This window comes from Oryx dammah, unplaced genomic scaffold (genome assembly GCF_014754425.2).
Source record: "Oryx dammah isolate SB20612 unplaced genomic scaffold, SCBI_Odam_1.1 HiC_scaffold_17, whole genome shotgun sequence".
Classification (NCBI taxonomy): Eukaryota; Metazoa; Chordata; class Mammalia; order Artiodactyla; family Bovidae; genus Oryx; species Oryx dammah.
In genome coordinates, this window is record NW_024070201.1 from 64,753,927 (window position 1) to 64,770,952 (window position 17,026).

Genomic DNA, 17,026 nt, shown 5'->3' on the forward strand with positions numbered 1-17,026 from the left:
TGAGAATATGAATTGGTTAAATAAACTATGTTAAATATATACAATGGAATCTCTACAGTCATTAAAATTACACAGAAGAATATGCAATAATATGGAAAAAATATTCTCAAGTTGACTTATAATATGGCAGTTCCATTTTTGTTTTAGAAGTTTATGGATGCATAGATAAAAGATGAGAAAAATAGCCACTGAAAAAATTGTTTTGTAGCATTTCTGTCTTGTAGGATTATGTGTGATATTCTAATTTTAATTTTTTTCTCTTACAAATTTTCTAAAATCATCTGTACGTTGCTTCCATATTTTTACTTTTATTTTTTAAATTTATTTATTTTAATTGGAAGCTAATTACTTTACAGTATTGTATTGGTTTTACCATACATTGACATGAATCAGCCATGGGTATACATGTGTTCTCTATCCTGAACCCCCCTCCAGCTCCCTCCCCATCCCATCCCTCAGGGTCATCCCAGTGTTCCAGCCCTGAGCATCCTGTATCATGCATCAAACCTGGACTGCGATCTGTTTCACATATGATAATATACATGTTTCAGTGCTATTCTCTCAAATCATCCCACCATCGCCCTCTCCCACAGAGTCCAAAAGACTGTTGTATACATCGGTGTCTCTTTTGCTGTCTTGCATACAGGGTCATCATTACCATCTTTCTAAATTCCATATATATGTGTTAGTATTGGTGTTTTTCTTTCTGGAAAAAAAACCCTCAAATTTAGAAAAAAAAAAAAAAAAGAGAGAGATGGGTAATGTCTACTGCTGCTAAGTCGCTTCAGTTGTGTCTGACTGTGAGACCCCAGAGATGGCAGCCCACCAGGCTCCCCCGTCCCTGGGATTCTCCAGCCAAGAACACTGGAGTGGGTTGCCATTTCCTTCTCCAATGCATGAAAGTGAAAAGTGAAAGTGAAGTCGCTCAGTCATGTTGGACTTCTAGCGATCCCATGGACTGCAGCCTACTAGGCTCCTCTGTCCATGGGTTTTTCCAGGCAAGAGTACTGGAGTGGGTTGCCATTGCCTTCTCCAGGTAATGTCTAAGAGTCTTGCAAACACTGTATTTTATTGATCTTTTAATGCAGGCTGAGAACAATGCTGGATACATAGTAAGCTCTTATAAATGTTTGTTGAATAGTGAATAAAATAGTGTTGTCTTTTATGCATTTTTAGAAATAACTTTATAGGTTAAGAGTACTTAATGCTTCAAGCATTCAGTTTGTAGATGTCCTTGAAAAGTTTTCTGTTGCTATTTGGAAGAAAAATTCTCAATAAACACAAAATAGACTGGATGTGGTGGGTGTTTTCTAATATTATGTAATTTATCATTTCAGAGAATGTGACCAAAAGAGAAGCCTTTGGAGCTAATTCTTCAGAAAACAGTTTTACTTCAATAAAATTTACTCAGAGAAATGAACCAAATGATCACCGTCTTAGCAATAAAGCCATCTTTCTTCGTACTTCATCACAATCTTCAGAAGAGGAACAGGTACTACCATGGCACATTTATGGAAGCAGAGAAAAAAATTCACCATGAATTTAAAACAAGAGACTGTAAGAACATAAAAAACACTGGACAGTTGTTGGATCAGTAACTCACACTCCTGATTTTAGAAGGAGAGCCCCTGATTACTTAGCTGACAATCGTCATTACATTTCATGATTTCAACAGCCAACTTATGATAATATCAGGATCTGCCATCTACAGATTTTTCTTGTAATTACTTCTTTATTTTAGCTTATCTTCTGTTTGGGATAAAAGAGTTCCTTTTTATAATTCTCTGTGTAAATGGAGTTTCTTTTACTGTCGTGGTTTCAGTCCTTCAGACTTAAAGTAGAATGTGTTATCTTGGTTTTTCCAAGAGTTGGTCAATAAATAAATGTTAGATGCTCTCTTCCTAATCTTCAAGATTTCATAGACTATGTTCACATTCTTTCTAGCTATGTTTTTTTAACAATCAAGGAATCCTAGTGGAAACTGTTCTATTTTTTTAAGCCATTTGAGTTTCTTCTTTATACTTCACGTCTTCCCTGTGATATGGTGGATAGAATTGTATATGAGATTGTGGTTTTATGCAAGGGAAAAACATCTCCATGTTAGAAGTGTGTTTATATACAGTGAAGGCCTATAATTCTTTACTTCTATAAATTATTCCAGAGAGACAATTAAGGGACAAAACTTTTTTTTTTCCCTAGAAGATTTTCTGTCCATTGGCAATCACTGGCAGTAGGAATTACATTTTCTGTTGAATCTTTAACCAGTATGTGCGAGGCAAAGAATTGTTTCACAATATTTTTTTCCTCATAACTTAAAAATGTTGTATTAGCGTTCTCTGCTTTGTCCTGCAGAGGTTCGTTGGATGGCATGGGAGCTGGGGTAATGAGAGGGGGAGTGTTCCTGTTTCACGCACGAGAAAACTGAGATGAAGTATGTTACTCTAAGGTGCACTGTAGGTGGGTCTAGAGGTCAGAAGTAGAAGTCAGACCTCCTGAAACCTATTCCCTGACCACCACTATGACCTAGCGAATCTGCCGTCACTAAGGTGTGATGGTCTATCAAGCATAGCTAATGAACAGAAACCGGAAGGGGAGATCTGTGCCTGAAGGGCTACAGACCAGCTCCTTTATTTTCTGTTATTTCAAGTTCCCATCAATATGTCTTCAATGGTTTTTGTCTTGTTTTTCAGATAATGATAGATGATGGCCAAAAAGCTGGCAGTTCCTTTCAAGGTGATCTGAGTCGAGCAGGGGAGGTGAAGGTGAGGCATGATTCAATTTTGTTCCATGGCCAAAACCCTAAAAAAGCACAAAAACCTCACAGGACTCATTTGCTATCTCCCATACAAATTTGGAAAATTCAGCAGATTTTGTCCATGTGATTTTTTTTTTTTTAATGGTGTTTGATTAAAAAAAAATGATGTTTGATTATCTTCAACTGTCTTGGTTGGCTGGGTTCTGGATCTTTTTTCCTCAAAGCTTTAGAAATGGAAGTAGTGCTTCAATAGAGAAACATGACTCTCATTCCCCTGAACTTATACCATTAAGAGAAATGACAATATAACAGATTCTCAAGTTTTAGTGCTAAGTTTTTTGCTGTCACTTGGATGTCAAAAAATAACTGCAGTTATGTACTTAGAAGCAATGGAAGCTACCATTTTTAATTCCTGTGTAAAAGCCATGGTCTGATAAGTAGAGGGGAAGAAAGACCTAGGCTGTGTTTTGAATTCCAATGATGAAATCTAAATTTATAATTTTATGGTATTTTGTCATGCACATGTTTTAGATCATAAGCATAAAAGGCATTTTGACATCCTGCCTTTGCTAGGTCTGCCAGTGGTGAAATCATTGTTTTAATTTACACTCTTTGATATTCACCTGAGATGAATCAGTTCATGTATGAAGTGTTAACATTTTGTTAATCTAAAATGTCTCATTGTCAGCTTGCTATGGAAAGCAGTATTCCACATGGAATAGTTTTTCATTGAAATGCTGCTATTGTGTCTGTAAAGGTCATTTGCTCTGCTTTTTACCTTTGAAGTAATCTTCAGTTTTATTTGCTCGAAAGAGAACACTTGATTTTTTACCCTGCTCTCCTTTCTTGTGGTTACCTGGGGCAGGATGATTTTGTTTCGAATGAACCTTCTCTCTTGCTTTCTTTAGTTTCTTCTCTCTTTGGAATTTAAAGCACACTGTTATGAGAATAGTCAGACCCACCACCATCGCTGGCCAGAGAAACAAGAGCAATAAAACAAAAACAAAAGACAGAGACACTGCTTTGGACTGTCTTGATGGTGGTATATATTCTGGGATAGAATCAGGAGCAAAAACTTTTCAAAAACTCCCCAGACTGTATTTTTTCTTTCAGTCTAGAGATTTTATTATGGTGCCTACAAAATCCAGGCCAGCTTCTAAATTTACTGCTTCTTTCAGATGTCTCTGGGAAAGCACAGTGAACACAAAGGACTCTAGCTGGGACTCAAAAGTTAATGAGAAAATTGGATTCAGTTGCTCACTTGAGTGTTGTAGAAATGGATTCATTGATTCTTAACTGCATTTTTTTTCCCTCTAGATCTGATTTGCATAGAAATGATATGAATCCTTTTCTAGGTAGACAATTTCCTTGATATAGAAGATTTAGACCTGGATGAAGAGATTAATCCTCAACTGAGCAAGGGTATGTTTTTTGTTTCCTTCCTACACTGCTTGACCTCTTTCTAGAAACTACCTGTAAGACTTTAGACAGCTTTTCTTTTTTTTTTTTTTCCCCCTGGGTGGGTGTGGGATGCAATTCTTACCCCTCCTTTCCCTGAGATACAGAAAACTGGAGTCCTGCAGTCTCTTTTTTTATTAATAAAGATTTCAGCTGAAAGGTCAAACAAAGCTTGTTGAAGGTTGTAAAGTCTTTGGTCTTAAAAGAAATAAAGATTTTCTTCCTCCCATCTCCCATTTACCATATGATTGATTTTTGGATAATTGTCTCAAGTAGAACCACTTAAGTCAAACTCTTATTTCTTAGAATTTCTGCATCATGCTGTAAATTGAGATTAGTTTTGAATGCTCCGTAAAATACCAGTTGATCATAAACGTTATGAGAGTTGGTCATAAAATAAACACAAAAGAAAATAAAATCCAGATCTTTGCTTTTATAAATATTTATTAATATGTAAGCCAAACACTTAAAACTAAAGCTGTGTTGTGAATGTTTTTTTTCTGGGCTGTTCTACATAGGCTGGGCTGAGAGAGCCTGCTGTCTGCTGACATGTACGTTGTCCATGACGTTTAGAGGCCTTTTTCCTCTCCTGGTTAACATTTCTGTTTAAGCATAGGTATCCTTTGTTACTCCAAGGAGCTTTGAAATATGTTCAAAATTTGAGTTGTTTTGAAAACTCTCATTCCTAATTTAATATGCAAGAATATCTCAACATTAATGTTGAATGTTTCCATGGGGCAGTTTCCACAGGGGAGTTGGTTGTTGGTGTTTGTTGTTTGCAGTCATTTGGTGGTCATAAACAGCCATGGTGGTCATTATTGTTGGGGAGGAGGGCTTCTCTCTAATCACACAGGAGTTAAAGTGCAGGCTGTAGCTGGTTTATGGACTGCTGTCTGTAAATTTTCTATAGAAGCCTCTGCTTGGGCTTCTCTGGTTCCCCCTGAATTTGAGAGGCTTTGGTAATTGGAAGCAATTAACATTTTTATTCTGCTTCCAAACATAACCGTTCTCCACTGAAGGGACTATTTCTGAAGCAGTCTAGTATCCAGCAAACTGCAGGTTTTTTTCCCCTTGCTTACTTGGTTTAAGGGAGATGAGGGATCTAAGGGAATTGCAGACTCCTGGGAGAGGTTCTCTTAACTTCCGTGCCTTAGGCGGCTCTGAATTTCTTTATAAGAGCAATTTAGGGGTTCTGATTGGATTTGAAGATATTGCTAAGGATTTATGACAGAGGCAAATTTGTAGAGCAAGTGCACTGTTTCTGGGTTTTGGGTAGTTTGGGGGAAAGGAGCAGATTCCTCGGTCTTGTTCCCAAAAAAGAGTTTAATTCAGAAGGTCTTTTGTGACACCTAGTGATCTGTGTTATTAACCACTCCCCCTGGGGATTCTGATATAGTTCTTCTGTGGGTAGTACTTGGAGTCGGCACTTGGAGTTGGCACTTGGAATTGGCATGTATACATTTGCAACATAAAGTCAGCTTCACAGGAGGGCACAACAGTGTACAGGTGGAACGTTTTTGTGATGGTTACTTTTTTTGCCAGTAATTAGAAAGTCTGTATACTGACATGATCCTGCATAGCCAGTGAATTTGATTTTGGTTGTATCAGTATTTTAAATTAGTCTTTACTTCTCCCACTACTTTCAAATTGTTTCCTTTAAACATTTTTTTAAGTTATTTTTTATTACTATTAGGTCTGTTTCTTTTGTTTAAAAGATTGCATAAAAACGTCTCACGAGTATGAGTTTTCCAGAAATTTGAGAACAGGTAGTTTTTCATTTGTGTATAAAAGCTTCTTGAGGCTGAACCAAGTCTCAGTGGACTTGGATGAGCTAGTCAAGACCTTCTGAGGTGTAAAATAATGTGAGACGTCAAGGCTAAAAAGCAACAAAGGCTTCAGTGATCTATTCCAATTACTGAAAAGACCACCAAGCTTCACCGTTTTTATAATGTACAATCTGGGTCATCTGAAAGAAAAAAAAACCACACACATAAGTTATTTGCCAAGGTGGGTTTTATCTTTGGGTCTAATTTGTATTACACTTCTAATTTGTATTACACTTCAGGAATATGAGCAGAAGTTAAATATATCAGATGGGAAATGTGACATTTTAAATAAGCAAGTTGCTTGTATAATTTTGGCAGCTGAGAGGCTTACTGATTAGATTCTGTCATTATTGTTTAAACAACAGACTTGCCTGGGGCAACAAGGAAGTGAGTTGCCTATTGTTTTTCTACCATTGACTTTATTTGTTCACCTTCTTCATTTTCATAAATATTCTCCAAGATTCAGGCCTTTGATGCTGCCCTGGGATTTAGCTTGTTGTTTCAGCAGCCCAGGTGGACACAGTTTTGCCAAGAAGCCATCTCAGTGCCGTGCTATTGACCAGTTGTCCAAGGAAACCTTGGCCACAAAGTGTGGTGCCCTGTGTTTATTTGACATTAAATTAACTTTTTTTTACCTCCTTTGAGACAAGATAATTACCCTGGTTACTTACTGCCATGCATATCCAGAAAGATTATTATTTGGAATAGGTATTAATTATTATAGGGGCCTCCCTGGTGGCTCAGTGGTAAAAGAATCTGCCTGCCAATGCTGGAAACTCCGGTTTGGTTTGAGTTGAGAAGATTCCCTGGAGAAGGAAATAGCAACCCACTCCAGTATTCTTGCCTGGGAAATCCCATGGGCAGAGGAGCCTGACAGGCTATATAGTCCATGGGATCACAGAAGACTCAACAATTGGTTTGCCCTTTAGCGTAGAAAGAACCTTCTGATTGTCTTTATTTCCACCCCTCGGTTGGCCTAGCCTGTTCTCTATATGAGTGCAGAAGGTCAAAGAGACCGTTTTGAGGTCTGGTATTCAGAACTATACTGTATTATATAAGTTTCTTGACCAGTGTATGTACTTATGTTGTGACTGATTTCACTGAATGAAAATGGGCAACTGATTCCTGCTTGAATTGGCAGCCTTATTTGATTTTCATTTTCAAGCTTTCCAGTGCTTCCAATTTTAATGAAGATATCAGTTTCTCTCTCTCTCCCTCTTTTTTTTTTTCCTTTTAAATTTTCCTTATCTGCAACTTAAAGCAGCTTTATGTAGCCTATGAATGACCTAGCTTTTATTCAATAAATATTTAACAACTGTGACTGGATCTGAGAATAAAATAAAAAATAAAACATATCTGGTTCCTGTCCTTATGGAAATTCATAGTTTATTGGAAGAATTGGACATTAACCAGATAGTCACAAATATATAATTACAAATTGCTCTAGATCTTATGAGAGCACATTGTAGGGGAATTTAATTTTTCTGTGGATCAGGTAAAGAGCAGAGAGCTTGAGATCTAAAGAATGAGTAATTATTAACTAGGTGAGGGGTGGGCAGGAGAGTATAGCAACAGGATGAGAACAGCTTATGTAAAGGTCCTGAGCTAGGAGAGGATGACATATTTCCGCCAATTCATAGTTTAGGCATTTCATTTACTGTACACTTGAGACTGTTAAAAATCATCATTTCATTGCTTAGAAGATCACTAAAAACGTTGAGAAGGAAAAAAATCCTAGCTTCAAAATGTTCCTCTATCTCTATTCCTCCAATTATTTTTTATGTGCAGACTTATCCATCTATTAAACTTCAGTTTGAAAGCCTTGTCAGCCACAAAGATAAATGCTTCCACTCCATTCCTGAGAACAGAATTGGCATGATAATTACGCCCTTTCAACAGTTCCTATGTTTATTCTCCCGTAGGAAAAAAGAAAGGTTTTATCTAATTGGAGAGATCAGGGGAAAACACTGGATGTGTATGGATGAGGCCTTTGCTTCTTCCTTTGGGGTCGTGCTGTTTGGAAGATGTATGTCCTCTCTTCTGTGCTCACGCCACCTTTGTTATTGTAGACACTTTTCATGGGACCCAGGCCTACCTTACCCAGTGGTTTTCAACCTGAGATACATTAGAATCACTTGAGGAGCTTTAAAAAAAAAGACAATACCTGCATCCTGCCTTTGGAGATCCTTTTCCAGTAGCCTGGTGTGTGTCCTGGGCACTGGCAGGTTTTAAAGTTCCCCAGGTGACTCTAATATGCTCTTGAAGCTGAGAACCAGCTCTAGACAGTTCTGGAGGTATCACTCTTGAGCCCCTACTGCAAGAGCTACAGGGATGTGAAGAGGTTCTCCTTTTACCTGGCTGGATTTGTGTCATCTGTGTGGACTTCCTCTCAGGTGGGATAGTCTGAGGTCTAGATTTGGGAGGAAAGCTCGATAAACAAGAGGTCCAACTATGACTGCAAGACAAGCTCCATTTTCAAAATCAGCTTCATTATTTATAAAGCTCATATTTTGATCCCCATTATTTTGACTTCTGAATGTATTTTCCTCTATTAAAGGTAGAGGGCTATGATTCATTATCACTGTCAAATGCCAGCTCTAGCCATAAGTCTTCCCTGATCTTCCCCAGCTTCTTGGATGGCAGTAGTAGTCTTCTGCCTCCTTTTATATTTCCACTTTTACTTTGCAATTTTTTTCTTGACGTGGGTGTTGGTTAATGTGTCTCTTGAAAGTGGCATATGATTAATTCATGTGCATCTATATACACATACACACACACACAACTTTGTCTTTTAGAGTGTCTAATCCACTTATGTTTAATATAGTTGCTGATATATTTGACTTTAAATCTCTTATCTTATTATTTTGTTTTCCACTGTTCTGCCAGTTATAAGTTCTTTTCTTCACTCATTTTTTACCTATTTTGGATCAATCAAATATTATTATTTCATGGCCTCCTATTTTTTCTGGGTAGAGAATTCAACCAGAATACATATAATTATTTTCTTCAGCATTTTAAAGGTGTTATTCTGTTTCGTTATGGTGTTAATTGTTCCTCTATTGAAAACTGTAGAAAAACCAAATGTCAATCTGATTGTTGTACATTTGAAGGTAATATCAATATGTTTTTTTACCTCATTTGCTTACTTCTATTTTTTTCTCTTTGATTTTTAGTAATTTCATTGTGCCTTGGCATTGTTTACTTTGTATTTATTCTGCTTGGGGTTTGTAGATTCTTGTAAATGTTGGGAAAGTCTCAGCTATTATGTCTTCAAATAATACCTGTGCCCAGACCTTTGCACCATGTCCCACATCTCTCCATGCTCTTTCCTGCATTTCCATCATTTTCTATTTCCTTTCTTTCTTCAGCTAGAATATTTTCTACTGTGTTCCAATTCAGTAATCTTGTCTTGTATCAAATATGATGTTAAAGCCATCAGTGTTTCTATTATAGTTGTCAAGAGATCTGGAGTATCTATTTTTAAAAATTTCAGTTCCCTGCCAAAATTCTCCATCTTGTAGTATATTTATTGGAATGTATTAATTGGTTATTTTAAAGTTCTTGTCTCATAATTCCGATAACTGAGGTGTTCCGTGGGCCCATGAGTATCATTAATTTTCCCTTTTGATCCAGTGTCTTTGTATACCTGGTAATTTTTGTTTGAGTGCTGAATACTGTATATAAAATATTACAGAGGCTCTGGATGATGTTACCTTTATCTGTGTTTAGACACATTTCAACATTCTCTGCTAGCATTTAGAGTAGTTATAGATCATCTTAACCCCAAATGGGATTGAGCTGATTTCGTGACTGAGATTCAGGTTTTATGAAAGAAAGTAAAAGTGTTGGTCGCTAATTCATGTCTGACTCTTTGCGACCCCATGAACTGTAGCCCTTCAGGCTCCTCTGTTCATGGCATTCTCTGGGCAAGAACACTGGAGTGGCAAGAATACTGGAGAATACATGGCATTCTCTGGGCAAGAATACTGGAGAGCCATTTCCTACTCTAGAGGATCTTCCCAACCCAGGGATTGAATCTGAATCTCCTACATTGCAGGCATATTCTTTACCATCTGAGCCACCACCTCAGGCTTTATGAGGGCTGCTCTATTTCTAGTTCTCGCTTGCTTCTAGGGTGTAGCCCCAGGGTAAATTACAGCCCTTTCTTTTTAGAAGTCCTGAACTCTGTTTTTTGTCTTCATAGCACTGTGAATCTGTTGGTAGTTCTGCTAAGCTTCTCAGCCTCTTAGCCTATTTCTTCTTCTTGGTCTTTTAGCCTCTGCTTACAAATCACTAGATGCCATATGTTGAAAAACAGCTTAGAATCTTAGACTCACATTCAGTACTTTCCTTCTCTCCAGGATCTTAGCTCCTCAAGTTCTGGGCTTCCCTGGTAGCATTCCACTGCCTTTAACTAGTTAATTTTTATCATTTTCCCAGCTGTTCTAGTGTTCTTGGTGGAAGGTTCAGACTATCTGATGAGGGTCAGATATGAAATGTGGTCTGGGAACTCCTTTGGAAACTGCAAGGTCTGAAGGTCAAATATGTTGACGTTTGCACTGATGTTGCAAAAGCAATGATGGGTAAAGATACTAGTACCTTAGTGTGACTCAAGGTAGAAGCACCAAGCTATACTAGTTGTCACTGTTACCTTCACTGTCATGAATTTGTAGTTAAAACAAATGCCAGTTTCCATTGAAAATGTCTTTGATGAAATGGTGTTTGTGTGGTGCGTGCTCAGTCATGTCCAGTTTTTTGTGACCCCGTGGACTGTAGCCCCCCAGGTTCCTCTGTCCGTGAAATTCTCCAGGCAAGAATACTGGAGTGGGTTGCCATTTCCTTCTCCAGAGGATCGTCCTGACCCAGGGATCCAACCCGAGTCTTCCACATTGCAGGCAGATTCTTTACCGTCTGAGCCCCCAGGGAAGTAGTAAAAATTATTCATTTTATTGAATCTTGACCCCTGAGTATACCTCTTTTTAACGTTTCGTGTGTATACAGCACTTGTGCCGCATACTGACGTACAACAGTTATATTTCACATGTACATGAAATACGTGAGCATTTTTTCATGGAAAAAATGAAAAACACTTTTTCATGAGAAACACTTGTGCCGTTGAGTGGTGTGCTGAATTAATTTTTTTTTTCTTTCATGGATCAACATTTTTACTTGAAAGAATGACTGACAAAGTGTAGTTCTCACAAGTGAATGAAGTGAAGCTGTCTTTTCAAGACAAACAACTGATAGTGTTCATTGCCAGTGATAAAGTTGGCAATGGATCAAGTGAAAATTGGATTTTTGGAAAACTTATATCCAGTACTGTGAGCTTGACAGCTTCTCAATATTTAAAGGCTTTTTTGATAAAATTGGTAATGTTAACTAATGTGACTTTTATATTGCATAATGAAATATGTCAACATTTGAAAGATCTGCATAACAGAGTGAACCACCATTTTCCAAATAACCGATTTATGTTGTTACAAAATCATGCACAGGAGAACAATTCATTTATGATAAAGGGCAGACCAATGAATTTTAAACATAAGAGCATGAAAACTTCACTGAAAGGGTTTCATGTTGCACATTGAAAATATTTTTAAAACCAATATCATTTGTCAAGATCCAGTGTGTATCAAAGAATATCCCCAACTGTATAAAAGGAGTATTAAAGTAGTCCTCCGCTTTCCAACATATATATCGTGTGAGACTAGAATTTCTTCATTTTCATCATGTGAAATAGCATATTCGAAAAATTGAATGCAGAAGCAAATTTAGAATCCAGCTTTCTTCTACTTAAGACAAGAACTTGAAAGATTCAGAAAATGTAAAACAATGCTTCTCTTCTATTATCTTTGCTTTTGGAAAATATCTTTTTAAAATAAAACTATTTTAATAATGATTACATTATTTTAATAATTTGAAATCAAATATTTGAAAATCCAGTTTCTGATATGGTGAATATTATTAGATATAACTCCCACAAAAAAAGCTCTTTGCGTCGTCAAAAATTTTTAATAACAAGAAACTCCGACGGAAATTATCATAGCTGGAATCCATATGCATAAGAGGCCTCAGTCCATTTCTTATGTGTATCCTTTTTGGTCTTGAGGAGTCCCCAAAATTTCAGGAAATTTTGGCTATTTCTACATGGCAACAAAGGAATGAATTGGTTGATCTTATAAATATGATAGGCAGATTAAGTATTATTGTTGTCTAGATTATCAGATGTCAGATTACCTTTTTTTTTTTTTGATTGCTTACTTTTAAATGTATTACCTTTGACTTGCTGGTCATTGCTTAAATATAGAAAGGCAGATGGCAGAAACAGATGACTTACAAACATTGGACATTCTTATTATGTAGTTGAGAAAGAGATTGAAATGCTTTCAACCAGGCTTGCCATCCAACATGAAGATTGCTTTTTGAGAGTTGCCTTAACTTGACAAAGCCCATCAGTCAAGATGGTGGTATTTATCAATAGTTAAGAAAAAACTAATTGTTTTGGAAACAATAAGCCTAGATTGAGTAAGCTGTGGGAAATAGTAAAGGACAAGGAAGCCTGGTGTGCTGCATTCGATAGGTTGCAAAGAGTGGACATGACTTAGTGACTAAAAAACAACAGCAAAAGTGTCTTAAAGATCAGATTTCAGTCTGAAAAGCTTTAGAGATCTTCAGAAATTCCATTCCTCATCATCAATGAATACAATAATTTTCCCTCTCAGAGAATGAATATATAAATGGTTATTTTATATATAACCCATCAGTGACTATAAAATTGATAAAAGACAAGGTAGCTTTCTTTATAACCTACTTATTATCAGACTGTTCGTGTCCATAATGGTTTCACTGTTTTATAAATCTGTCCTATTTAGAGGTAAAGCAGTTCAGTTTTTGTGTTGACTATTCTCTGATTTTATGTGTAAAAATCATATCCCTGTAAAAAAACTTAGCTTTTGAGAATAAGGACTTTACATATTTTGTATCATTCACAATGTTCTATGGATAGGTAGACTTATATGTGCTGTTCAATTTAAAAGTTGAGATACAGGAAATCCATTTCCTTTCTGCAAGTATGTTTTGAATTTACTACACATAAGGTGCTGGGTGTGTTAGACTCCAACTATGCAAGTTTGTGTGTTTTCCTTTTATCCTGGAGAAACAAATGACAGGAATGTGGAATGTGGTGGATACTGAGTCGTCTTGTTTTGAAAGAACTGTTCCCATGGCAGTGGGCTTTTTAGGAAGGAAACCATTATTGCTGAAAACCCTACCTTCTTTGCAAATAATTAGGGACGTGAAGAATTTCAGCCAAGGAATGGCAGAGTTGTCCTTCTTGATGCACAGTATTGTCAGTTGGATCTTAAATAGCTCTGAAAGCAGAATTGATTTTGATTTCACATTTGAAGTGATGTTTGCTCTGGCAGCCAATGGGTCTGGTAGATATTGGTTTTCATATTAAGAGGCTTGACCTTTACTCTCCTTGCCTCTGTTGTTGGCTGTCCCCTAACCAGTGAAGGAGTTTAGTTTTGGACTCATCAAGGGAAAGCCAGTCTTTCCACCAACCTTATTGAGTATTTAAAAGTGTTACTTCTCTGGTTATAAAACGTGTGAACACACTGACTGCTGACTAATCATGTTAACATGCTTATCATAGTGACGTTTCTTGGCCCTGAGTTTGGAAATACAAATCTGGTAGATTTAAATAACATAACTGATGAAACTGCTTTCTTAAAAATCAGTTTCTGATGTGACGTCTTGGGCTCAGAACAGGGCTCTGCAGCCAGACTGCAGCTGTGGTGCCTTGAGTGCGGTGATTCTGGGTGTTAGAACTCCTTGCCTGTAAAACAGGAAATAATAGAATTGTTGAGAGGATTAGCTGAGTTAATGCATGTAAAAGGCTGTCTAGTATTATCGTTTTCATTTCCCCTAATTAATCAGGTCACATCCTGCGGTTTCAGTAATTAATCATAGTCATGCGTGCATGCTCAGCCTCTAACTTGTGTCCGACTCTGTTCAACCCCATGGACTGTAGCCTGCCAGGCTCCTCCGTCCATGGGATTTTCCAGGCAAGAGTACTGGAGTGGGTTGCCGTTTCCTCCTCCAGGGGATCTTCCTCACTCAGGGATCAAAAAAGACATAATTACAAAATTTTTAAGCTTCCAGGTGGTATCTGCAGTGAAGAGAGATGTATTTCAAATCTGTTTCCATTTTTGAATAGCAGTACCTGCTCAGTTATCTCCTCATATATGCTGCCATTGGCAACAGCCAAGGCATGCCTGTTGTTAATTAATCACTTCCACTGAGAACTTAATTAGTGTCTTAATTAGGATCATCATTGAGTAGCAGGCCGCAGCATTCTGCGCCAGCTGCAAGTTACTGGCTGGCTCCAGCAGCCCTTCTGGTCCTGCAGAAACAGGCCAAGGAGCAATCCTTTTGGGCTTCTATTTGTTTTTCTGTCTTCAGAGAGAGCTGTGGAAGATCATCGTTTGTCCATGATCCATCCATGATTCTGCCACATGTGCAAAAAAAAAAATAAATGAATAAAGGGAACACATCTACTTCTAATGGATTGATCAGAAAACCAGGATTGGATTTTGAATTCTTGCTGTTGTGCTAAACAAGCTGGAAACACAAAACACATTGTTGTTTGCAAGTGTTGGAAATGAGGCCATGCATTCTGAGTATGACGGATTATTTCATTTTTCTGCTGCAAGTGGAAGTTCCTTCCTTCTGGCATCATTGTTTTTTAATATGTTGTTTTGAAATATTGCCATATTGTTACAGGATGAAATCAGCACTCCATTTTCTTTCTCTTTCCCCCCTTAGGAAAATGTGGCAAAATGAGACAAAAGTAGCATCTTCTGGACTTAGTTTCCTGTAGAAGTAGAAGTTGGGTTGAAAGGCATGATCAAGCTGTGCCCCAGACAACATTTCTCCCAGATCTTTTGGATGGGTTGTTAACATAGCAACAATCAGAGAAAAAGTAATACACCAGCAGCTTTTATTTTCTAGGAGGGAGACACCCTTGAGCCAAGTTCCCCAGTGAGAACAGGTGTTGTGAAACGGGCCGACTTTACTTGAGCATATTTGCTCATTCTTTTGACTATCATAGGCTTTTTGATGATTTAGGTCAATTGTGGATTTGGTGAAGGGATCGAGTGATGTATTTTGTGTTCAACAGACGTGCTGCTGCTTCCAGGACAAGTGGAGCAAGAAGTGAGCTTGAGTGTTCCCTCTTACATTCCTTCTGTGGCCGTCCAGCCTGTCACCCCTGGAACAAAGCCCAGGCCCACCGTGAAAGCGGCAGATAAACGAAGGGAAGAGGTACTTCTCAGGGAATTCAGGCCTCTTGAAGTTGCCTCGATGCTATAACTCGTCCTTTCAGAGAAATGCCACGATACCCGTGTGCGCCTGTATTTTTCTCAGGTTTGAGAAAATGTGGAATTCAGGTTGCTTAATTGGGTCCCTCTCGCTGTCATCTCTCTCTAATGTGTATAATCCCTTTTGAACACACAGAGAGCAATTATGTTTTTACTCAGAAACTATTTTTATGTCATGATGTTTGCCATGCTGCAGGATGGTGCTACCTGGGGACTAATCCACAGATAGGTTGGACAGATTTCTTACCTCTTCTTGTCTGTACCAGCCTCTTTTCTTTTTATTATTGCTTCCAAGTCTCTATAAACATTTTGCATTAGTTAAGGTAAGGCCAGGCTGCTATAGTAGGGAACCCTAATAATAATTCAGTGGCTGAAAGGAGAGAGAAGTTTATTTCTCTCCTGTAACAGTCTACAGAGAGGCTTTAAAGTGAGCAAGTGGTGGTTCTGTTTCCAGTCACTGGGGCCCACCGGCTTCCTTCTCTCTGGATCTCACTGCACCTCAGGACATTATCTGCATGTGCATGTTCCAAGTCAGGTCACTGTCCTACCGGGAGGGGCAGGGAATGAGAGGATGGGGACAGTGCGTTTTCCCAGGGCTGGACTTAACCCATTTCTGCTCAATCTCCGTTGGCAACCACTTAGTCCCGTGTTCCTGTCTGGTCACCAGGGAAGTTGAGAAATGTCATCTAGCCATGCTTCTCCAGCATGGGAGAATGGACTCTGCCACATGTTAATTCTCCCTAATATACAACATGGAGAGTCATCTTTTACTATCATTTCCAGCTCATCTTCATTTACTTAATAGACATGCACACCAACCGAGGCCCCTGATGGTGCTGGGTTGTGACCTTTATCACCTTTTTAATGCTAGTATAAAAGGAGATCAGGTACAAGAAGTAGTTAAGGGCTCTTTATTATTGATTCCAAATAAAAATACTAGAATGTTTCCTGATTATTTAATCGTTCAGGTACTGGTCTTGTCACCTGAAGATATTCTGTTATGGAAGCAGTCATTCAATCAGAAGTAATCCACACATTTCAATTTTTGCCCTTTGCTAATAGAACTTTTGTTCACTGACATCAGAAAAGTCTATCTAGGAGGCTTGCAGACTTACATTGAACCCCCAAATAGGTTACTTGGAGAAGGAAATGGCAACCCACTCCAGTATTCTTACCTAGAGAATCCCATGGACAAAGGAGCCTGGTGGGCTATAGTCCATGGGGTCGAGACAGCCACTTTTCAGTGTCTTTTTGAATTATGGAGCTTTCTCTGAGTATTAAGAAGCTAAAATTGCAAGGTGATTGCAAGAATCAGCTTATTTTAAAGACTTGTTCATGTTGACTTCAGTTGTGACCATACAAATTATTGGGCCAGCCAGTATTCAGTGGCACTTCATGCCATTATAGAAATTGTTACAAAATGGCTTTAGCTGATGGGTTTAAAAAAAATGAATGATTTCTATGATCTCTCATATAGCCAGCAAAATGCTAGTTAAAAGTCTGTATATGATTGTATCTTTAAAACGAGTATAAGTTTCTTCTCAGAAAATGTGAAAAATTTTAAATGTTCAAATCAAAATGATAGGAACAATTTTTGTGCTGGCAAC

At 37.9% G+C, this 17,026-nt stretch overlaps 1 protein-coding gene across 4 annotated transcripts in view; it reads left to right on the forward strand.

Moving 5' to 3' along the window:
- LOC120876887 (intraflagellar transport associated protein) overlaps nucleotides 1-17,026 on the forward strand; it is a 71,266-nt gene that overhangs the window by 47,030 nt on the left and 7,210 nt on the right. For all 4 annotated transcript variants that reach the window (XM_040259028.1, XM_040259030.1, XM_040259031.1 and 1 more), the window contains 4 exons: nucleotides 1,338-1,492; nucleotides 2,691-2,762; nucleotides 4,111-4,177; nucleotides 15,221-15,363. In XM_040259028.1, the coding sequence (XP_040114962.1) occupies nucleotides 1,338-1,492; nucleotides 2,691-2,762; nucleotides 4,111-4,177; nucleotides 15,221-15,363 (437 nt within the window). The remainder of the gene's footprint in view (nucleotides 1-1,337; nucleotides 1,493-2,690; nucleotides 2,763-4,110; nucleotides 4,178-15,220; nucleotides 15,364-17,026) is intronic.